Genomic DNA, 24,551 nt, shown 5'->3' on the forward strand with positions numbered 1-24,551 from the left:
ACTCCTCTCGATGATATCCAGGGTGCCCCGTGAGATGAAACACCTCCTTCTGGGAACACCAGTAACACCATAACACAACCCTCAGCAACCTCCAGGGTCTTGTCACAGAACAATACTGAACTTTTTCACAATTGTCTGAAATATCGAATTTTGGGTTTTCATTACCTATAAGCCATAATAAAGAAAATGAAAAGTAATAAACACCTGAAATAAATCACTCTGTGTGTAATGAATCTATATAATACACTGCTCACAAAAATTAAAGGAACACTTTAAAGAAACACATTAGATACATCAGATCTCAATATGAAGTTGGATATCTATACAAATAACGACAGGGCAATGTCTTAGGAACAAAAGGATGCCAAGTCTTTTAATGGAAATAAAAGTTTTCTGCCTACAGAGGGCTCAATTGTGTAGACACCCTAAAATCAGAGTGAAATGAAGATGTGGCAGGCTAGTCCATTTTTTCAAAAACTTAATTTCTGCTACTCAAAATGCTTTTCAGTATCTTGTGTGGCCCCCACGAGCTTGTATGCATGCTTGACAACGTCGGGGCATGCTCCTAATGAGACGACGGATGGTGTCTTGTGGCATTTCCTCCCAGATCTGTATGAGGGCATCCCTGAGCTGTTGTACAGTCTGAGGAGCAACCTGGTGGCGCCTAATGGACTGAAACATAATGTCCCACAGATGTTCTATTGGGTTTAAGTCAGGGGATCGTGAAGGCCATTCAATTGTTTCAATTCCTTCATCCTCCAGGTACTGCCTGCATACTCTTGCCACATGAGGCCGGGCATTGTCGTGCATTAGGAGGAAACCAGGACCTACTGCACCAGCATAGGGTCTGACAATGGGTCCAAGGATTTCATCCTGATACCTAATGGCAGTCAAGATGCCGTTGTCTAGCCTGTAGAGGTCTGTGAGTCGCTCCATGGATATGCCTCCAAGATCATCACTGACCCACCACCAAACCAGTCATGCTAAACGATGTTACAGGCAGCATAATATTCTCCATGGCTTCTCTTGACCCTTTCACGTCTTTCACATATACTCAGGGTGAACCTGCTCTCATCTGTGAAAAGCACAGGATGCCATTGGTGGACCTGCCAATTCTGGTATTCTATGGCAAATGCCAATTGAGCTCCCCGGTGCTGTGCAGTGAGCACAGGGCGTAGTAGACATTTGGGCCCTCAGGCAACCCTCATGAAGTCTGTTTCTGATTGTTTGGTCAGAGACATTCACACCAGTGGCCTGCTGGAGGTCATTTTGTAGGGCTCTGGCAGTGCTCATCCTGTTCCTCCTTGCCCAAAGGAGCAGATACTGGTCCTGCTGATGGGTTATGGACCTTCTATGGCCCTCTCCAGCTCTCCTAGAGTAACTGCTTGTCTCCTAGAATCTCCTCCATGCCCTTGAGACTGTGCAGGGAGACACAGCAAACCTTCTGGCAATGACACGTATTGATGTGCCATCCTGGAGAAGTTGGACTACCTGTGCAACCTCTGTAGGGTCCAGGTATCGCCTCATGCTACCAGTAGTGACACTGACTGTAGCCAAATGCAAAACTAGTGAAGAAACAGTCAGAAAAGATGAGGAGGGAAAAATGTCAGTGGCCTCCACCTGTTAAACCATTCCTGTTTTGGGGGTCATCTCATTGTTGCCCCTCTAGTGCGTCTGTTGTTAATTTCATTAACACCACAGCAGCTGAAACTGATTAACAACCCCCTCTGCTACTTAACTGACCAGATTAATATCCCATAAGTTTCATTGACTTTATGCTATACTAAACTGGATGGATGGATGATTAAAAAGTGTTCCTTTAATTCTTTTGAGCAGTATATATGAGTGTCACTTTTTGAAATGTATTACTAAAATAAATTAACTTTTCAATGATATTCTAATTTATTGAGATACACCTATATTCTTTCTTATTAGGTACATCTGCCTCATGAAGTAAATCCTTACACGTCTGATGAACTCTCCAGATTTGGGAGGCTTATGTAAATTCATACTTTTTTATTATATGTTTATCTGACCAAACTGCATGGCAGCTCCTACAGTTGTAGGCCATGCCTTGATGTGTATTAAAAGAATAGCGACGTGGCTAAGGACAGAATATCCAAAACATTAAATGTTTACTACATTACTGAAACTGAGCATAACACACCACACATTTCTAATACTGCTTTGTCAAATCCATCGTTGCAGTTCATCATAAACCAATAAAGACATTGCAAGTTAAACATTTAGCGTCACTGACATTTGTCATTTTATGTTTCAACACAGGTCTTCAACGTAAAAAAAAAAAGTTTGTTTTAATAATTTACATCATCGGGAAAAAACTTTGACTATAATTATAAAGACAGAATAATTAAAAAGATTGGCCGGCATAATTATTAAACAAATGTAAACTTACAAACATTAATAGTTTATTAATGTAAAAAAAATCTGACTGATACCTATGGATTTATAAATGTGAAATGTTACCAACATGATATTTGTTTTTTGAGTTTGTAAAAACCTAACAAAAATGTTTACAACATAAACAAAACAAGTCATCATGCAAATACGGAAAGCGTCTTCTTCCGTTTGGACTCGCCTCCGGTGTCACACAGGGAACTTCCGGTTAGGGTTACGCGCGCTGCATGTTGGGAGAAAAGAGCCAGCCGCCATTTTGCCTGATGGAGACGTTTGCTGTGTTAGTGCAATTAGTTTAGACTTAGAATCGGATCTTCTGCTGTATTTTTTTTTTTTGAAGCTGCAGCTCTTTATCTGGCTGAAGAAAAGGATTATTACTGGGTGCAAAACGCTCATTTGAAATCGAGCGGTTGACTGTGCACACGAAGAAGATTGAGGCGGTCATGGGTCGCTCCCGCAGCCGCAGCTCGTCCCGCTCTAAGCATGCCAAGAGCAGCAAACACAACAAGAAGCGAAGCCGATCCCGGTCCAGAGATAAAGAAAGGGCAAAAAAACGATCCAAGTCTCGCGAAGCCAAGAGGAACCGACGGAGAGAGTCCCGGTCGCGTTCCCGTTCGGCCACCGCCGCAGTTTCCCGGAGAGAGCGTGAGCGGGACCGCGAGAGAGAAAGGGAGCGTGCCGCCTCGCCGCCCGATCGTATCGACATATTCGGGCGGACGGTGAGCAAAAGGAGCAGCCTGGACGAGAAACAGAAAAAAGAAGAGGAGGAGAAGAAGGCCGAGCTGGAGCGACAGAGAAAAATGTAAGTTGCTGGAACAAAGCAGTAAATGAACAGTGAGTGCCACATAAAGAAAGCTTCTAAAATCAAACCTTAGGCTACGGCGAAACGAGGAGGGAAAAAGGCAACGTGTCATTGTATATTCGTGACACACGGAATGCACATTTCTTAATAAAGTACCTTATGTAAATGCAATCTTTGCGGAGTAGGTGACATACTAGTGCCATGTTCAGGCCCGTCTTCGAATTGGACATGCGCAGTTGTTGCCGGGGATTTAACAGTTCATTCTGTAAATGAAGATTTTCATAATGAATGCGTTAATGTGTTCACCGCATGCATAGATATATTCGAACTTGCATTAACTTATTTGGCTCAAGCTTTTCTCCAATACAAAATACAGCAGTCCGGATGATATTGGTTACATTTTTGGTTTTACAGTTGGAGCATAGGCCGGTGAAACGACTTGCTCATGGCCACACGGTTTCAATATCATGATTTGAACCCATAGCCTCAAGGGAGTGAAGTACTAGGCATTAACCGCTGTTATGCTTTTTTTTCAGTTCTGTGGGGAGTTGATGTGCCTGATCAACACTTCTCCATGCACCTCGGTCCTCCCATGTCTAACCCCTTTCCTTCATTTTTTTTTTTTTTACTTTACCCATCCATCTCCATTTTGAATTCCCGTGCTTTCACATTACCTGCATTTCGATTTCCATTACTCTTTTGCCCACGTTTGTTGTCTCTCCTCATCACATGTCCATTCCACTTAAACCCACTTTCCTGTACTTTCTTAGCTATCTCTCCCACTTTTGTTGTACCCCATTTTGTCACCTTTTTTTATCGTCTGTTTTTGTAACTCATCGCCTCCACCTCACCATTCTCATTTCTGCCACATTCAACTTTTTTTCTCCTGTGCCCCCCGTTACTGCCCACGTCTCAGCTTCAGACATCATTGCTGGTCATATCACTGTCTTAACAACCTTATCTTCAAGCTACGACTTAATTCTTCAATTGTGCAACACTCCTGATACCTTCTTCCAAATGTGCCATCCACACTGGTGTCTGAGGGTTATCTCTGCAACTAATTCTCTATCCTTGGCTGCCTTTGATCCTAGATATGTTTTATTTTTCTCTGCATAACCCCCATGCTGAAGATTTCAATGTGGCCATTAGTTCCACTCTATATTATATAACATTTTCTTAATTGCATTTGTTATTACACAGAGGTGTGTACATATATGTGTGTGTAAATGTAATGAACTTTTTTTTTACTTTTGTGCTGTTATGGGTATTCCGGTAAGAATAAATACAAATACACCTGATTTCATGAAATATGAGTAACTTGAATAATGTATTCTCCACCTACCATCAAGAACTGAGTGGTGTAAGGCTCTGGTCTTCAGATCCTGAGGTTGTGAGTTCTAATCCCACTACTGACACCATTGTGTGACCATGAGCAAGTCATTTCACCTGTTTGTACTCCAATTGGAAAAACAAAGGAAATGTATCCAATTGTATTACAAATGTTGTAAAGTGACCTTGGACAGAGGTGTCTAACAAATAATGAGTAATAATAATAATGTTATATTGTGCAGGTTAGTTTCAGTATTACAAGGTACTTTAAATTTGTGGTTCCCAAACTCGATCCTGGGGACCCCTGTGGCTGCAGGTTTTTCTTCCAACCAACTTCTGTTCTTAATTGGACTCCTAGCCTAACTAAATTAGGTTCTATTTCCAAGTTTGTGTGTTTTGGGGTCAATGAAGCAAGTATGTTAATGCATTTTAATCAAAATTAAGTAGTAATATGTAGATATATAAATACATAGAACTATAGCTAGATATATAGATGTGTGTGTGTATATATATATGGGTGTGTGTATGTATGTATATATATATATATATATATATAAAATACATAATAGGGGGCTTTGCCCCCTGCTTGCTTCGCCCACCTCTCCCCGTCTCTGTCGCTCGCGTTGTGAAGAGGGGGGCTGAACGCACGGTAAGGAGATGCAGTTGCTCCTCCAAAACCACCTCTTAAACGGTGATACGGTGGGAAACAAACACATTTTATTTACCTCCTCTATTCTTGATAAGCTGGCTTGTGCCATGCTACGTGATCTACATGTTGTGCTGCAGTTCAGACATTTAAAAGCCTGTACAGCAGCTGTCCTCCTTGTCTCACAGGACGTTAAAGGTCTCCGAGAAAATCACGTCTCGACCCAAGATTTTTATTTATATATATACAAAAATAGAGAGAAATACACATATAGATATATACACGTAGATTTATTTATGTTCATCCTAATTGCATTTCCATTATTGACTAATTAGACAAGTTGCAGCCTTACATTATTTAGTGTTGTTTGCCCGGGTATGTGTTTTGCTTTTTTCTAATTGTCACTATCAGGATACATTGAAAGGAGCAGATTACACAGAACAAGAGAAAAATAATAGGAAAAAACAAAAAAAGAGAGAGGCATTTAAAGCAATAGCAAATAATATAAGTTTTTCTAAATGTCTTGTAATGTAAAAGTCATAATACTGGGCTTTTTTGAATGTAGAATAAGAAAAGAAGGAAAAAAAAAGTATCTGGAAGGGAGGGGATGTTGGTCCAACATAGCCGTTAGTTATCCAGATTAACTAACCAGCTCCTTTTTTGCCTTACTTACAGTATAATGTTCTAAATATCCATGTCAAATGGAAAAAAAAAATCTTTATTGGCTGTATCAGTGTTATTATTTGTGTCATTGCAGCCAGCAAATATTCAACAGCGCTGGTGACTGCGCAATTGTGTGTGGAAATGCTGAAAAAAAAATTGCAGCACTTTCTGCACTTTATTCAAATCAAACAGAAAACTGTGTGCAACTCATTTGTGCAGGATCATAACAGCACAGACTAATCTGTTGTTTAGCATGTGCATAGTTGTCTGCCATAATAGTGTGCATTTTAAACTACAGCAGAGAAAAAGAATATATATATGGAGAAAGTGCTGTTGATTTAAAAAAAAAAAAAAAAAACACACAGATGTTGGGCTTCACAAATTGTGGGTTCTGAGAATGGCCAAGCAGCTTGGGAATGTTGACGAGGTTCTGAAAGTGCAGAAGTAACAATGAATTAAGCTGGTGGCCCACTGCTCAACTTCTAGCCATTGGTGTCATACTTAATGACCACATTTACCTTGAGGATGTTAGATTATATGACTAGAAATCGGAGGTGATCACAAATTATGTGACTCTATGCAGATTTGTCAGTGCAGTTTCCCATTTCCATAGTCTCGCACGTCTGCCAGATTTTGATTAGGGCTGGGCAATATACTGAAATTTTGATTTGATATTTAAGAAAAGCCAATATCACAGAAGTTCAGTTTATGTCAACTCCACCCATGTTGCCTGACAGTGATAAGCCTGAGGGAGAAAATGGGAGTGAGGATTAGGAGAACAAGAGCTTAAAACAGGTACGGTTAGAGCTTCTTTATGTAAATGGTTTGGTTTTCCCCAAGATGACAGACTGATAACTACACTAACGAGTAATTCACATCACGCCAGAAATTTGATATCTCTGCGGCATAAATCCTCATGCATCCATTTAACACCATCTCCATTGCTGACATGTTAGAAGTGGGAATAAAAACAAGTGTCTTTGCAGTTTTGTGTGTGTATGTGTGTGTGTTTGTTTTATTCAGTATTTGTGTATCAGGTATGGGGATAAACTTCATTCTGGCCCCTTTTTTTTTCTTAATTTTAAGTTGTGTTTTGCATAGCAGGTGAATTTGGCTTCCTAATTACAATAATGCATATTCAGCATATAGCACATTCATTTTGAATTAACATTTATAAACTGTGATGAAGTCATGGTGCAGCAAACAGAGAAATGTATTAAGAACTATGTGGAAAGCTTGTGGTTGTTAGCCCTGAAAAGGTTATTCAGCAGCTGAACATGCAACCACCTTCCTTTGGTCTTCTGTGCTTCCATGTGCCTCTAAATGCTTTGTCCGAATTCCTACACACACACACTCACTGCTGGCCTCATGAGTACATCTTAGGGTCACCTGCAGCCACACACATATGATGGTCTTTAGCAGTGGTGACACGCAGTCAGAGTTCTGTGTAAGTGCAGTGTCCTTAGCAGCTCCTGCATGCTTGTGTCCTGGCCGCCTTCTCTACATATCTCCATCCCCTCTGACAGCCTGCAGTTATCTGAGGAGCGTGTCCCTTTCAGGTCTGGGGACCCTGCATTATACTGTCTTGGTGGTGTCTGAATCTGTTAAGATTACGGGAGGAAGTCGGATATACAACCATATTACTTTGTGAGCAGTGGTTAGTCATAGGATAATAAAATACCAATTAATAATAAAACCCTGTAATTTTGTAATGCCAAATAAACATGGAGATGGCACTTTACTTTTTATTAAGAGTGGAAGTGAAACTTCCAAACTTTCAAGTGCCCCTTACTGATTCTTGTCTGGTGCCACCAATGTGTAGTACCTACCTATCAAATTAAGATTCAAGAAGAAATTAACAGCAATGTATGCAAACTATGAAATGCCCAGCCACAAAAACAGTACTTAACTATGCTAGTAAATTTTGCGATAAAATAAATACCTGCATACATCATAGACTTTTACAGGCAAGAAAAAGCACCGATATGCAAATACATAATTTGCAACCATTACAAATGATGTTTATTATACATGAACTGCTTTATAATTAACATTTGCACATGCGTTATGATCAGTTGTAAGCTCTGTAATGAATCAAGAGCTTTGGACTTTACTTTTTTTAAACAGTCTGAGAGAGCGCAGTGTTCACTGGCTGGCAGGCACAGATGCAATACATACAATGGAATCTCAAATATACATTGAGGAGATATAAAACAAAATTGGAGGAAAAAAACTTTCTTTAAGGCACCATTATTCATAAAATTGTTAAGCATTTTAAAAAGAAGAAAAAAACTGTTTACAGTAATCCCTCCTCGATCGCGGGGGTTGCGTTCCAGACCGATAGGTGAAAATCCGCGAAGTAGAAACCATATGTTTCTATGGTTATTTTTATATATTTTAAGCCCTTATAAACTCTCCCACACTGTTTATAAATATTCCCCGCAGAGTTATACAGCATAATCCCTTTGTATTCTCTTAGATATTAGGTAAGATTCATTGAAATTATGTATATAAACACACTGTTTATATACAGTAAAACCTAAATATTATTTTAAAGATATTGAGTGTCTCCGATATCACATATGTTACAGCCATTACGATAGACATGCCACCAGCAATAAATACGTACAATGCAACAAAAATAGTAAAATAGAGAAAATATACCAGATTTTGGACTTCTGAAGAAAATCTGTTTATATCTATATAGTATTCATTTTCAATCTTTAAGCTGTTTTGAAAACATATTGAGAAATACTGAATATCACAGTTTGGATCAAAATAATCGCAATATCAATTTCAGTCCGTATGACCAGCATAAATTCTGACAGCTAGTTAACTTGTCAATTGCCAGTGCCACTTTGAAGGCTTTACAGCTTTGACGAGTTCAGCTGCAATCTCAGCCTTTTTCTTTTTGTTTTTTAATTACTAAGGGGCTCTGCCCCCTGCCTGCTTTGCTCGCCAACCCCCGTGCGGGTGCTACATGCTAGCAACTTCGCAGTTGTGCTGCTCGCGTATCGGGAAGTGGATGTATATTTTAAACAGATTGTTACATAGAATTGTTACATATGCATAATAGAACTAATTATTGTGCATTACAGCGAGTAATTAACTAGAGTAAAAAATAGTAAAACGTAATAAACGATTTTGTTCTGTTTGGCTTTGAAATTAACACGCAAATACTTTTTAAACTTCCACTTTTACTGTAAAACTTCAGTGAAAACAATATTTGGAATTAACTTTTTGTCAGTATCGTGAGAATGCAACATATAACTGCCTGTGAGTGAATATCGTTTCTTTCTCTCTGATAAATAGTTTTTTGAATGTTTGTCCCTGTGATTTGTTGATTGTCACAACAAAAGCTATTGTAACGGAAAACTGTAAACGTTTTAATTAGAAAGGCATATCAAGATCTCCTTTGGTGTCTCATGTTAGATTTACTACATTACCTTTCTTGTCGCCTGTTAAAAGTTTACATGTCAGAAATGATTAAACAAATTTGAATAAAACTAATCTTGTCCCATTGCATAGCCCATTACTCCGACATAAATCGCACAATAACATTATGATACGTCCTTCGTTCAACAGTATTTTGGACGGTGTTAATGATTGTAGATATTCTACGAGATATTGTAAGTTGATGGTTTCTTCTTCCGCACCATCACCACCAACTGTTTCAGCAGAGTCTATTGATAAGCATTTAACCAATTTGATGTGTAACCGATCAACAGTATTCACGTTAATTCATTTTACTTCGTTTCTTGGTGCTAGGACTTCCCGTGTACTCATTTCTTTGTTGGTAACAGATTTGGACATAAGTTTTCTTTATTTGGGAACTTACATTTTGAGGTTTTCCTCACTTTATAAGAGCTGAGAGCGCAGGAACTGTGTCTGACAAAAGCATTCACACCAATGAGAAGTGAGAGGACCACTGGCGTGGGCCGTGAACCGGAAATGGTGGAGAGGAGGGCGGGACTTAAAAAAAAAAAAAAATCTCTTGCCAATAGCCTCGTCTCAAGATTTTCTTTTATAATAGAAAGATATCTTGGCCTCTCTTCTGTTTATGTGGTCCAAAACGTTAAGACCTTGTTTCTAATTGGCTAAAGGCGTTAAATCTGAAAATAAAAATGGAGCAATTGCACTGAATTATCTTATGAAAATGTTTAAAGATTATAGAATAAACTAGTTGTCTCCTGTGCTCCGCCTGTGTAGTAGTGAAACAGGACATACTTTAAAAATCAGTTACCAAACAGGTATCGCCAGCTAAGCGAAGACAAGGAACACTCCAAAATGCAAAGGTTAGACCGACTCGACTGGACCGACCCTGCCCGGCTCCTCACTCCTGACATCACGCTTCTCCCCCCACTCCCCTCAGGGTTAACGAAAATATATCTTTCCTCCAACCGAATTACGATACTTGGTGCGATGAGAGAAGTCGCAAAATTAACTGGAATGTTCAAGGAAATTATAGAAAACAAATCCGATTTAAATCCATTAAGTAATTCTCTCGCTCGCTAGCTAAGCAGCGGTAAGGAATGCCCCGATGCTTGTGTGTGAATGAGGAGGGCAACCCCACCTACTTCCCTCAGCGTGTTTCTCAGATTTGTGCAGAAAAATCGGTATCGCAAACGAACTATGACACTTAGTGCGATGAGAGAAGTCGCAAAATCAACCAGAATTGTCAAGCAAATTATAGAAAAAAACCTGATCTAAATCCGTTAAGCAGTTCTTTAGTTAAAAGCAGACAGATAAGACGTTGGATTTTATACAGAGATACTGTATATTCTCACGTTTAAGTTCTCCTGTGGGTAAGTTGGGGGCTTGATTTTACCGTATAATTCTGATATTTTATAATGTTGGCCATATAAGTCGAATGCGGAAAACTGTTGTTGGTCTTAAGAGATTATGATATGTTAACACCCACCTGATAGAGAGTAACCACGGAGCACAATGACTTTTTTTTTTCTCTATATATTGTGCCTAAATGGCTACATGATGATAACCAAACTATTCCAAAGTGACGTTTTCACTGATTTGTGTTTTTTGTGTCTCACGCCCTCATACACCTTTATCGTAAGAGCGTCCCTTATCTACGATGGAGCGTTCGATCAGAAGAAAATATGAAGCTGGTTTTAAAATAAAAGTGGTTGAAGTGGCGAAAGAAATTGTCTGAGAAACTGGTGTGAGATTGTAAGAAGCAAGAAGTGTGTTGTATTTTTGAACGGGTGTATAAGTTAGGGTCTGATTTTTATGATCAATTTTTCGTGTTTCAAGACCTAACTTATATGTGAGTATATACAGTAGTTAAATGTGAACTTCCTAATCAGCTGAGAGATGGCACTTCAGTAAATGTTCTGAGCGTATACAAGACCGCAAGATTTTTAGTCTGCTGTATGTACAAGATTTCTAAAATACTTGTGTTGCAAAAGTTCAACCTAATGTTCTTTATTTTTTGCAATCATACATTTTTGCTTTACTGTACAAAGTGTAACCTTTGTATTTTAGCAAATATTTAAAGTAAAATGAATTTGAAGGTGGCTGTGCAGTTTATGTAGACCTGGGGCCTCCTGTATAAACGGTGTGTACACACAAATGTTGCGTAAGAACTTTTCCACGTTTAAATCGCGATGGATAAAACCTACACTTGGCGTAAAGCGACGCACTTTTCCGCGGTGCCTCATACTTTGTCGTACGCAAGTTCTCCGCTCGGTTTTGCAGACTAGCGGCACCCAGCGTCAAAGCAGTGCTACTGTTCCTGTGAGGTTACACCTTATTTTCCTGACGCGGCTTTATAAATACACTGAAATTAACCGCATATTGTTTATTATTGTAACGCATCTGATTGTAATTAACTTGTAACAATATAATGGTCCAGGGAACAGCCATAGTATTCCAAATACCATAACTGCTTTAGCGTTGTTACTCTAACTTCTCCTTCTTCTTCTTCTTCTTTCAGCTCCTCCCGTTAGGAGTTGCCACAGCGGATCATCTTTTTCCATATTACTCTCACTGCACCACTCAAGAGTATTTATATCACTTTATCTGAGTGTGAATCACAGCAGCAGCTGATCGGAAAGAGAATTATCGGTATACAGCATCAAGCACACGCTGTCTCTGCCACGGCAAAACGTTTTAAAGCCTTTCCTGTACTGACCTCGCGGTTCACAAACAGTTTAATCCCAAGACCTATAAACGCACTCAATGAATTGCTCCTTGTGGAACTGTTTGTACTTATAAGTACAATCACCCCACTGTAAACTTGCACTACAGTTATAATATCTCACAACCTGAGGCAGTTTATAAAGCGCATATTTACATATGATGACGATATCATTTTTAAGGTGAAATGCAGCAAATATGCTTATTAAATTATACAAATAAAACTTTAACTTCATTTAAATAATCTCTATTCTTCACTGGGAGTGTCGTGAAGGATAGAATAATTAAACATGTACTACGAAGATATTTCAGTGTCTCTTAAACGTTTTGAAGAATCGGCGATAAGCGTACAGATGGCTTAACTTCTATTACAGAGCTGATTGTGTGGCGATCGGTTACTTGGGGAAAGAAAAGCAAGGACTGCAATATTGGCTACGCCAATATATATTGAATATAAAACAGAAAGAGAAAATAACAACACAGCTAACAACACAGCTAAAAACGCAGCGACAAATTTCGGCAAAACTTAAATGCTTGTGTCATGAGCATGATGCGGCTATGCAGTGTCTGCAATGGACGTGGCCATCCACCGTGCATAAGATACCTTACTGACATTGGCGGGCGAAGGAGCCACCGATTCTTCCTCTGCCCAGTGCCACCACAAGCCCCTGAGTATTGCTGCAATAAATTATTTCATCGAAGTGAAACACATGTTTAATAATGTGACTTAACTCCTATCGTCATGAAAATGACATCACGTATACATCTCAGTATTTTAGTTATTCAGAGAGCTGTAATATCATGAATGTAATGGACTCTGTGTCCAGTTGGAGGAAGAGAGCCAGTTTAAGAAGCAAGTAGTGATTCACACACATAGGCACATAGAAAATCAAATACAAAACAAAGCATTTAACGTGCTACTGTAATTACGATGTAATTTGAGAAACTGGTTAATTAAACGATTTTAAGATGAAGTTTATGATGTTCTACTAAATGACAAAATAAACTACGTGATTAAAGTGGAAATGTCGAGATTGAAGTTGACATTTCATGCTTTTTCCCCCACTGTGTGCCTTTTTTCTCTGTACCCTAATAAGCTTTCATATGACACTCAGACAGTGGGCTACAACTCGCCTTTTCATAGCGACTTTGATATGTGACTTCTTTTTTATTTCCGGCACTGTGTGACTTTGTGAACGTGAGCTTTCAAGTTTCTCCAACACGCTATGTCACTCAACCATCTTCCTTTTGTTGATTATACCACGGTTTATTTAAACCAATAGTATGTTTTTCCTTTGCCTCCACTTGGTATTCGCTGAAATTCTTATGTTTCCCCCCGTGCTTTTCCCATTGTCTTTTCACAGAAGGCTGAGCTTAACGGTGATTTATATTGATTTGCATATTCAAATAGGCGTAATTCTGGGAGGAGTTGGGGTGTTACATAAAGCGTGCGCACGAGCGTTAGTTTTCACGCTGACCGGGATTTATGTAGCGGAAGAACGTGGAAGTTGGAGTACGCACAGATTCCTGAATCTGGATATTTCTGTGCGTAAGCACATTTCAGCTTTTGTGCTTACGCCATGTTATAGTGCGAGTTCTACGCACGGCGTTATACATGAGGCCCCAGGTTAATTATTTTTTCCTTTCCTCGGCAGCAATTTGGATGAATTGTTAAACTCATCCAACTGTACTTGTACCCCTGTCAGAAAATGTCTGCATATTTGAGCGGTGAGGTGTTGTGTTCTGGACAGATTTGCGAATAACAATTTCACTACATTCCATTCACAGGACTGTACTATTATTACTGCTACCACTCTTATGTTTTCTGAAGTGCCACTGAATGGATAGATGGAGTTTATTTGTCCCCATTTATAAATCTGGGTTTTTACAGAAGTTCTTTAAATAAATCAAACAAAAAAGGAAAACGGTGGGAAATTCAGAGCTTCTTTAAAAAGGCTGCTGCTTTTACAGCAGTGTATTGTAGAAAAACATTTCCAGTGAGTAAAGAATCCACAGTTAGTCACTACTTAGCTGCCGTCAACAGCATATTTGTTGTAATGACATTGGAGATGAACTGCGATTTCATTTGGATAAACACTTTCCAGTAACTTGCAGAGACACCAAAAATCGGCAAACCCTGTTTTTTATTTTTTTGAAAAGCGTCAGGTGAATACGTAATTAATACAAACAAACGGCTTTGTTCAGATGGGGAAGGTTGGCCAGTTTGTCTGGTCACACTTAAATCTTGGGCTGGTATAATAGATCGCGTAGGTGTTTTTGTTAGTAATATCAATTGGCAAATGTTTTATTTTTTGACTCCTCATGCCACAAATCTGCCTTAACTGAATGCTTTTGGAGGAAGGCGAGTACTTAAAGGCAATTACTGCTAGGAGAATGCTAAGCATCTCAATAATTAAGCACCAGCAGTGTAGCTCATGGATTTCAATAGTACCTTATCACAGAAAATGAACCAGCCATCTAACGGCTTAATGTAAATATTGAGTTTGTAGATCATGACTCGGAAGGAGAGAGTGACTGAAGAAGAAAAAAAATACAGTGCATATATGTAAAATGTTTACATTTATAAGAAAAATGTGTGTTTTTGTGGAAAAAGGTGAAACAATTGTGGGATGAGAAGCTTAGATTAATGGTTATTTGGCTGTGATTTGGACAATCTAAAGTTTTCAGCACTCATGGCAGATGAAAGTGCATAGTTTTATATATTTGAGTTTTAATCGTTCACTTTGTCGATGCATTATTTTCCAACTGAAGGAGCTGCCTCGGGCAGCTCCAGTTCATGAATGGAGCAGTGGGGGCCACACCCCATTCATTCTCAGGGGAGGCTGGGTGTTCGGCAAGCAGTGACCTGGGACCCAAAGTCACCGGGGCCGCAGCTACTGCTCGTGTGCAGGATGAAGGCTTGATGGGCTGAAGGGGGCATTTCACTGCCTGCCCACCACACAGCCTTGCAGTGTCCCTCGAAAGGCTGCCCTGTTCTTTCTCGGTGGGCGACTGATGATTCTGCAAGCAGTGACCTGGTTGTGGCTGAACGGAGGCCATTGAGGGTGAATGGGGGGGGCTGCGGGGGGCAGCATTGTACTGTGCCTCGGGTGGCTGCCTGTTGAATGAGGGCGGTGGTGGTACGATTCAGTACCCACCTTCGGCCGCGCCCTGTTCATTCTTGGTGGGCGGAAGCTGCAGGCAACATACTGTATGCAAGTGGAGGTGACTGTGTGGTGGGCGGGTGGTGAAGTGCCCCTCGATAACCCCATTCATTCTCAATAGCAAGCCTGCCTGTACTGTTAGGTACATAGCAGGAAGATGTCTGTCATTGACGTACACCAGACGTGCTGACGAGGGGTGGCTGTGCAGTGCTGTGCAGAAGTGCTCATCTTAACCTTTTGCCATCACCCTTCAACAATGTCTCTGAAACACAAATCTGATGCGAGTGCTGGTGATACAGTAAAGAAGAGAAAAGCCATCACCATGGAAAATAAAGTAGAAATAAAAGGTCAGAGAGAAATGAAACTCTTATCATTCATTGGCAGAGTACTTGGTTACAGTTGGTCAACAATAGCATTAATTAAAATAATGTACCTGTTCCGACCTGCATACAAATTCAACTTAAGTACAAATCTACAGTCCCTATCTCGTACCTAACCCGGGGACTGCCTGTCTAAAAATGTCGGGGCTTGTGCTGCAGTGTGGATAGAAGAAACAAAGCTTTGTAACAAGGTTGATGTGTGATTGTCAGGTGTCCGATTGGCCGTATTATCTGTCCTGTGAGTCTCTTTTCTTGTTTTTAACATTTGTGCTGCTGTATGAATATCCCCATGGAATTTAAAGAGAAGTCAAGTAAAATGACGCCTTTTATTGGCTAACTCAACAGATTATAATATGCAAGCTTTTGTGGCAACTCGGGCCATCTTTCCTGAAGAAGGGGCCTGAGTTGCCTCGAAAGCTTGCATATTATAATCTGTTGAGTTAGCCAATAAAAGGCGTCATTTTACTTGACTTCTCATTAAATCCATAATGGCTAACACAGTACAACACCCTTAGGATTTATTAGATCAGATTAGATGCACTTTATGTAATCAGGCACTGACTTCATTCTGACCTGATAATTCTTCTTTTTATCTCGTCTCATTCCTTAACTTCTCTGCATTAGGTGGTGGACAGTGTACCTTGAAACACACAAATATGTCATTGTGTTTATTTTGGAATGACCCCTAATCTATTTTCCAAGGCTTTGGCTGCCAAATACTGTACTTGCTTGTGACCTTTTAAAGCAGTTGTACTTCATTGGCTCCCCGGACAAAGAAGTCTGTATTGTACTTTCTGCATGTCAGTTTATTTAAGGTTAGCCCTGTAAACAAATAATGTGCTTGAATGACAAAAGTAAAATATATTTAATTTTTTGCTCCTTTCCACATGCAGTTCACGTTGATGGCCCAGAAAAAATGATTAATCTTTTGTTTTTATACAGAATAATGTATGAAACTTTACACAAAGTCAAGTTTCATAAATAATATACTAGCTGTCCCCAACACTCCACATGTGTAGTAGTGAAACAGGACAAACTTTGAAAATCAATTATAAAAATTTAATTTGTGTTGAGAAGAATTTATATTGATAGCTTTTGTAATCCGAGGGCCTCTTGATAAACAGTATTTTTGGTTTTGCTATCAGGGGCAAGAATGTAGCTGTGATCTCTTTCCCAAAAATGTAAAAAGTGGGCAAGGTGTCTCTGGCCAAGCAGAAGGTAGGTACGCACGCTCCAACGTCAAACGTTGGCATTGTATCTGATCGTGTTCAGCTCTGACGGGAGAGCCTCCCCCGCGTGGGGAGAAGAACATGTGGCCGTGATATCTCTGCCAATCAGCAGCAGCCCTCTAAAACACACACAGCTCTGATCTCTCTCTCAAAAATGTCAAACGTTAGTCCTTAACAATCTCTAGATGATAATGTCTGCTGAATAAACCGGTATCGCTAGCTAAACGGAGGCAAGGTGCACTCCAACACGTGGTGAGAGGTAGAGCGACTCAAACAGGCCGGCATGTGAGTGAGGTGGGTCCCACACGGCTCTCCTCAGGTCTCGCCTCTCCCACCCCTCAGCCTGCAGACTCCCTCTTGTATTCATATGAATAAATCGTGCTGCAACCAAACTATGATGAGAGAAGTCGCAAAAAAAAAAACCAAACTAGATCCGTTAAGTAGTTCTCTTGTGAAAAGCAGACTGACATATAGACAGAAGTTACATATTCTATCTATCTATCTATCTATCTATCTATCTATCTATCTATCTATCTATCTATCTATCTATCTATCTATCTATCTATCTATCTATCTATCTATCTATCTATCTATCTATCTATCTATCTATCTATCTATCTATCTATCTATCTATCTATCTATCTATCTATCTATCTATCTATCTATCTATCTATCTATCTATCTATCTATCTATCTAATAGAGAGAGAGATGACAGTGATGAATGACAAACACCAGACAACAGCAAACATCCATTAGAAAAATCGAGGGTTCTTTGTATCTCATAATGCAATTGTCAAGCTATTCAGTTGTATGCCCAATACGCCCCAGACACGCACATTTTGCTTTCCAATAAATTGCCATGTTCTGCTTAGTAATTCACTATTTAACTTTGTGTGCCGTTTGTCCCTTGGGTAGTTACACTTTTTTTACACAAGTAAATGTAGAACAGCAGAAAAGATTGTGATGCCTGTCACATGGAATTTATTGTAACTAGGCTGACCCGCCTTTTAAGTTGACCACTTCTGAAGGCAATTCAGTATGTTGATCAATTTGATATATTATACAAACTCATTAATTTGATTATATTGCATTTGAGTGGTATTACTTTAATACTCGTAGTTTGTTATTTTTGTGATGAAATGTAAACTTTTCTATATTGAGGTCGCCCTTTTGAAACCCCCCTGATATTTACTACACGGTGATGGTACTCCATAAACATTACTAATTTCCAGAGACATAATTTTGTCTATTTTTCCAGCGCATCGCGCACAAAAGCAAGGGAACGATGGGAGCACCAGAACTCTGCTCACATCATGTCGCTTCGAACCGCAAGCTGCAAGTAGTAAGTCTGTGATAAGCGGAATACTGCTACGCTTTCCACTCACGGGACGGAAGGACAATCCCAACCGCTTTTATATAGTAAGAAAGAAGAAGAAGATATCGCACAGTCTGCAGTAGAAAATCATCTTTTACCTGGAAAAACGAAATTACAAATCGTGCATTGCAAAATGGACGGGGCGTGTGTGAAACTCCGCGCCTGCGTAGCACTCACAGGACGGAAGGACAATCCCGACTGATTTTATATAGAAGGATGAGTGGCTTTTTGGCCATATGTGATCAACAGTATCTTTTAACAATGTGCTGCTTGGTCCAAAACACTCTGACAACCACTGCTGTAGACCAAAGAAAAGTTAATGTTTTCTTAGTAGTGGTAATTTTGGGCGTAACCTTAACTCTGCTCATCTAGTAAACGAGTGAACTACTTAACGGATTTAGATCTTATTTTTTTCCTATAATTTGCTTGAACATTCCAATTGATTTTGTGAATTCTCTCATCGCGTTAACAATCATAGTTCACTTGCAGAAGCGATACATTCGTGCTAATCCAAGAGAGAGGCTGCAGGCCGAGGGGCAGGAGAAGAGTGACGTCTGGAGTAGGGAGTCGGGCGGGGCCCTCCTCACTGTCCTGTTTCACTAATACACGGGTGAAGCCGCGAGGGATGGCTAATTGTTCTATATTATGGGGCGATCAGGAAGCATTTAGCACACCATGGTGCAACTCTCTGAGGTTTGAGCTTCATTATCAGGTTAAAAAGAGAGGGAGATGGGTGGCATTACATGAGATTTTCCTAAGTCATTGTGTGAATATTCATAGACTCGTATCTCATAATGCATTTCTTGTTGTAAATTATCAGAGAAGTCCTTTCTTTTATCTGTCCGCTTATTTATAAATCTTTCCATCTGTGCTTCTTTTCACCAGTCGCCAACAGGAGATTGAAGAGAAGTTGATTGAAGAAGAGACGGCGAGACGGGTGGAGGAGTTGGTCGCCAAGAGAGTGGAAGAAGAACTAGAAAAACGGAAAGATGAGATTGAGCGTGAGGTGCTCCGGAGGGTGGAGGAGGCCAAGCGCATCATGGAGAAACAGTTGCTCGAGGAGCTGGAGCGTCAGCGGCAAGCTGAGCTCGCAGCACAGAAAGCTAGAGAGGTAACGCTTGGTCGTTGGAAATGCAGGGGACAGTCCATGGCAAAACTTTCGGGCCTGGAATGTTTACTCTTGCTGCTTCTAAATCTCTGGAAGTTGCAACAGTTTTTTTATTTAAAAAAAAAAAAGCAAGAAGACGACGAACAAAGTTTGATTTTTTTTTACATGGTAAATATGGGCTACGGGTCCATACATATGTATTTTTAATCCTGCTGTATGGTGGGATAAGTTATTTATGCACATTTGGTGCAATTCACTGGTCTTAGAATGCATGGGAAACTTTTGCCATGGCTGCGGAAAAAGTTAAAACGAAAATTGACTTTTGTTTCCTTTTTTTTATTTTTTAAATAAACAGGTTTTTGCATTTCTGTTTTATTCTTGCCTTGTTTTTCTTTATATATCCACACACATAAATATAAAATATAAATTAATCCTCACTCAACAATTTGGTCTCCCCCTTATCTAAAACGTAGCCGAGTGGCTTAATGTCGCTACCTCGGGTGCGGTGGTTTTTGTTTTCCTTATATCCTGCTTTAGATGTAAGACTATAAATACGAGCAACCTGATCATTAGGCCTCCTTACACGGCCCTTCTTAGTGCTCAATGGAGCCATTAAGGAATTGATCTGATTCTTCAGAAACACTTTTCAGTACCTACTAATAACTGTCTTGAGCTTTCTGGGAGAGGATTATAAAATGCCATGTCTGCCCTCGCCTAATAAGAAGCGAAACGCATCATTTACTTAGGACACAGGCCGTAAAGGCAATAGAGGAATGTCTTTCGGTGAAATACGAACTTGCTATGTTAAATTAAAAAATTTGTGCCATTTGTCTCTTGATCTTCAAATGTACCTCCAAACATTGGCATTTTTTCTTGATTACACTTGAGTCATTGCATTTGAAATCTATGCATGTTGTTTGTTGGGTTTTTGTGTTTCTTCAAGGTTTCCTAGAGTTCTTCACTGCACTTTTATCTTATAATGTAACCTGACAGTGTAGTAAAAAGGGAGTGTAATAAAACAGTAACTCTTAACAGTGCATAGCAAGTCTTTATGGTTTTTACTGTACTTCACAATCAGGTTGCTTGTGCCAGTGTATGGCCCTCTAAAGTGACGTACTAGTGCCCTGGTCCTTCTGGATCTTTCCGTTTTTAGTTCTTCTACCTTTTCTGTACTCCAGGATGGTGTGGCTTGAGTTTTTGTGTGATATTAGGCCGCTCATCCTTGTAAGGCTAGGAGCTGTCTTGAGCGGCTGGTACACACTGGGCTGCACCAACATTGCAGAAAGACCAAAAACCACATATCCAGAAAATCAAAGATGCGTAGTGTGAGATGTGCATCAGGGTTAGGCACCCTTAAGCTCATTTAAACTGAATAAATTGTGTTTTATTTTATAACCGAGAAACTTGATATTCGGATGGATGGATGGAAGGAAAGAACTTTATTTGTCCCCAGGGGGGAATTTTCCGTTTTATAGAAGCTCAATAGATAGATATTTACACGCACTATGGATTGAACACACAAAAGCAACTAAAAAGAAAGAAAGTTAAATATTAGAATTGTTGCCAGTTATAAAATTGCTGTAGATATACATACTTATATTTCATAACATGCCTTCCCCGTTTTGTATGTTTTTTGGTTTGCAGTTACTCCAAACAGTCAAATAGCAGGCAAGTTTTAGTTCATTTTTTTACACTCATTTTTGACATGCATGTTTTTTTTTTTTTTAAATTACACGCAGTAATTAAGTAAATCTTGTCTGCGAAGCACATGCAGACCTAATGCCTAAAAGATCCATTTATTAGTGAGCTCTGTTTTGGTCCTCTTGAGCTGATCATTTACTCCTGTGTATAAGGCCAACAGTTTCCATAGAGTTTGGATTAACACTTGTATTTAACTTTTTTTTTTTTTTTTAATAACTAACAGTACATGTATTTTTCTTATTAATTGTTTGCCTTAGGAATGATGAATTACATAATTTTGTTCCTTCTTACCATAAACATCTGCACTCCTCAGCTCAGCTTGCATTTTGTATGTTGTTTCTTGTAAATGGTTGAGCTGCAGATGCAGGTGTTGCCACGCTAACAGTACAAATCAGTTTAAAGAGGAAGCTGGCACGTATGGCAGCCGAGGAGCACTCTCTGTCTCTGCAGGACACTGGACAAGACAGTAAATATTCAACTTTTAATGCTGGTAAAAGGAGTATAGGTAAAGAATGCGTAGGTATTCATTAATTGGTGAGCCAAACTATTCCATTTTCTTTATTTTTTCTTTATTTTAAACAAAATAATTGCTGTAAAAATATTTTCTAGATGGCCATGTTGATTGTGCTTTTTTTTTTCTCATTTAATATAAGTACTTATTAAACTTTTTGGAGCAGGGAGGGTTTAATTATGTTTGGTTTAGTTGGTGGGAGGGATTTTGATTGTTACAGGGAAAAAAAAGGTGTCTAAATCTGGGAGATTCTTACATTGTAGCTGATGTATCATATACCAGAATAATAATGTATATGTGCATACAGGGTTTTCAGGATTAAAGAACACACCGTTTCTGAGTGAACACAGTGTTAGCGGGAAGCTGTGCCTGTCTGGCCTTTTCATCATGGTTATTTCTCTTATTTTACGTTTAGTTGTGATAGCTTTAGGTAACCACACCTGACCTGACACATAGCTGCTATTCTTATACCAATTACACAGTAATATGAGTCCACTTAAACACATCTTAAGGATTTTAACATTTGTAACATAGTCTTCTTGCTCTTGAGAGTATTTTGTTACTAAAGGTACAGCGCCATGAGTTTAGGAAGAAACGGCTTCATGATAAAACTGCCTCACCCACTCAATTGAAGGTACATTGCATCCAAGTCAAAAATGAAGTCTTGGTCTGTGAACGTTTTATAGCCAGTTTGTAATTGTCTGATAATATTACTTGTGCTGTTTTATGTGTTGTGGCATATTCATTACATTAATCCTGAATTCTCTGTATATACGTATATGCATTTGTAATTGTTCTGAAGGACTGCAGGTGGCTTTTAGGACTGTTTGTTTGCTTTTTGATTGTCTTTAATGGTCAGGGCTCAAGAATTTAAAGGAGGGAGCAAGTTAGGATTGTGACACATTTACAACTGCTGCTGCTTAATCTAACACTTCACCATCTCTTCCATTTAGGAAGAAGAACGAGCTAAACGGGAGGAGTTGGAGAAAATATTAGAAGAGAACAACCGCAAAATTGCTGATGCTCAAGCTAAACTGGTATGTGTTTTGATGGCGTGGAGGGGGAAATCAATACAATAGAATAGTCGCAGTGTATCACTGATATACAATAGAAACATACTACTGAGACTTGTGCTTTTAGTCATTCATGCTTCACAAAATGCTGATGATCTGTTCACTTAAGTGGAGCAGTGGAATATATTCAGAGGGTTACCGAGAAAAGAGTTAGAACATTAGAGTAATCTGGACATGAACAGGCCATTCAGCCCCACAAAGCTCGCCAGTCCTATCCACTTATTTCTTCTAAAAAACATCAAGTTGAGTTTTGAAAGTCCCTAAAGTCTTACTGTCTACCACACTACTTGGTCGCTTATTCCAAGTGTCTATTATTCTCTGTGTAAAGAAAAACTTCCTAATGTTTATGCAAAACTTACCCTTAACAAGTTTCCAACTGTGTCCTCGTGTTCTTGATGAACTCATTATAAAGTCACAGTCTCAATCCACTGGACTAATTCTCTTTGTCATTTTAAACACTTCAGTCAGATCTCCTCTTAATCTCCTGTAAAGGCTCAGCTCTTTTCATCTTTCCTCATAACTCATCCCCTGTTGCCCTGAATCAGTCTAGTCGCTCCTCTCTGGACCACCTCTAATGCTGTTATGTCCTTTTTGTATCCTGGGGACCCAAACTGCACACAGGACTCCAGATGAGGCCTCACCAGTGTGTTATAAAGCTGAGCATAACCTCCTGTGATTTGTACTCCACACATCAAGGCGCTATATAACCTGACACTCTGTTTTCTTCTTAATGGATTCTCAACACTGTCTGGAAGTCGGTAGTTTAGAGTCCACTACGACTCCTAAATCCTTCTCATAAGGTGGGCTCTCGATTTTCCAACCTCCCGTTGTGCATTCAAATCTCACATTTTTACTTCCTATGTGTAATACTTCACATTTACTGACATTAAATTTCATTACAAATTTACCCAAGCCAGTATGCTATCCAAGTCCTTCAATATAACAGCTTCCAAATTATCTGCTATTCCACCCGTCTTGGTTATATCCGCAAACTTAACCAGCTTGTTCCTTATATTCCTACCTAAATATATAAAATTCTTTTCGTGTTTGAAACAGAAATTACGTACGACCCCAGAACATATTATAATACAGGAACTAATCACTTCGTTTGTGGACGTCATTTTTATATCGTCTTTACGAATTGTTATTTTTGTGAGAATTATTTTACTGATGTTGAAAAGAAGTAAACACAAACACGTCGATGTATCCCATAGAAGTGCGCCCCGCGTCACCCTCTCCCAGCCCTCCTCTCTCGACTCCAGCGCTGAGCCATCCGCCGCCAGGCGTTCTGACAGAGAAGTTTTATTTATTCATCCACGTGACTGTCATGGAATCTGCCTCATTATAACTTTTTTTTAATTGGCAGTACTTGATAGTAGAAGAGATGAGAAAAACAGCTTTGCGTCTTTCTACTTTTTTAACTGCACCGAGCTGTAAACAATGTGAAGACGACACCTCCTTCAGCTGCGAGGGGGTCGTGAGAACAAAGTGGACGCTCGGAGGCACAGAATGTCGGACTGCTCCACCGGGTCGAGAGCTTCGCAGTTTCGGGCGGCACCCTCTCTTCTTGCACTGTTTGTGACACTTCGAGTGCCCTGTCGGCTCCTGGGAGAGTGGAAGTCATTGTGAATGAGTGTGATCTGTGCCATTAAAGCAAAACTCTCTTTGTAAATTGTGCTTCACGACCACTTCCTGTCCCTTAAGGCGAGTTCGGGTCACTAAAACCCCGCAACATTCAAGGTTGCTTTTGTGATGAATTCTTTTAAGAAGATGGAGGGTTTACATCTAAGAAGATATACCGACCTCTTCATGTTAAGTTTTGGACTTGGGAATTGTTTGGACCTTCTGCCCGTTAAGCACAGAAAGGGCAGCATCCACATTTCTCAGAATAATTTTTCTCTTAAATCACAGGCACGTAGTGCAAGGTTGATGGGCAGAAATTTGCAGGATCGCATAGAAAATGTAATTCCTATATCACATCGGTCATGTAGCGCC

The 24,551-nt window shown here is 39.6% G+C and overlaps 1 protein-coding gene across 1 annotated transcript in view; it reads left to right on the forward strand.

The window, feature by feature from the left end:
- Nucleotides 1–2,643: 2,643 nt before the first annotated feature.
- The window catches only part of arglu1a (arginine and glutamate rich 1a), a 43,132-nt gene continuing 21,224 nt past the window's right edge, over nucleotides 2,644–24,551 (forward strand). Inside the window, exons 1-3 of the mRNA XM_039745932.1 lie at nucleotides 2,644–3,220; nucleotides 19,049–19,274; nucleotides 22,437–22,520. Of these exons, the coding sequence (XP_039601866.1) occupies nucleotides 2,862–3,220; nucleotides 19,049–19,274; nucleotides 22,437–22,520 (669 nt within the window). The 5' untranslated portion in view covers nucleotides 2,644–2,861. The remainder of the gene's footprint in view (nucleotides 3,221–19,048; nucleotides 19,275–22,436; nucleotides 22,521–24,551) is intronic.

The sequence above is a fragment of the Polypterus senegalus genome, chromosome 2, assembly GCF_016835505.1.
Source record: "Polypterus senegalus isolate Bchr_013 chromosome 2, ASM1683550v1, whole genome shotgun sequence".
NCBI lineage: Eukaryota > Metazoa > Chordata > Cladistia > Polypteriformes > Polypteridae > Polypterus > Polypterus senegalus.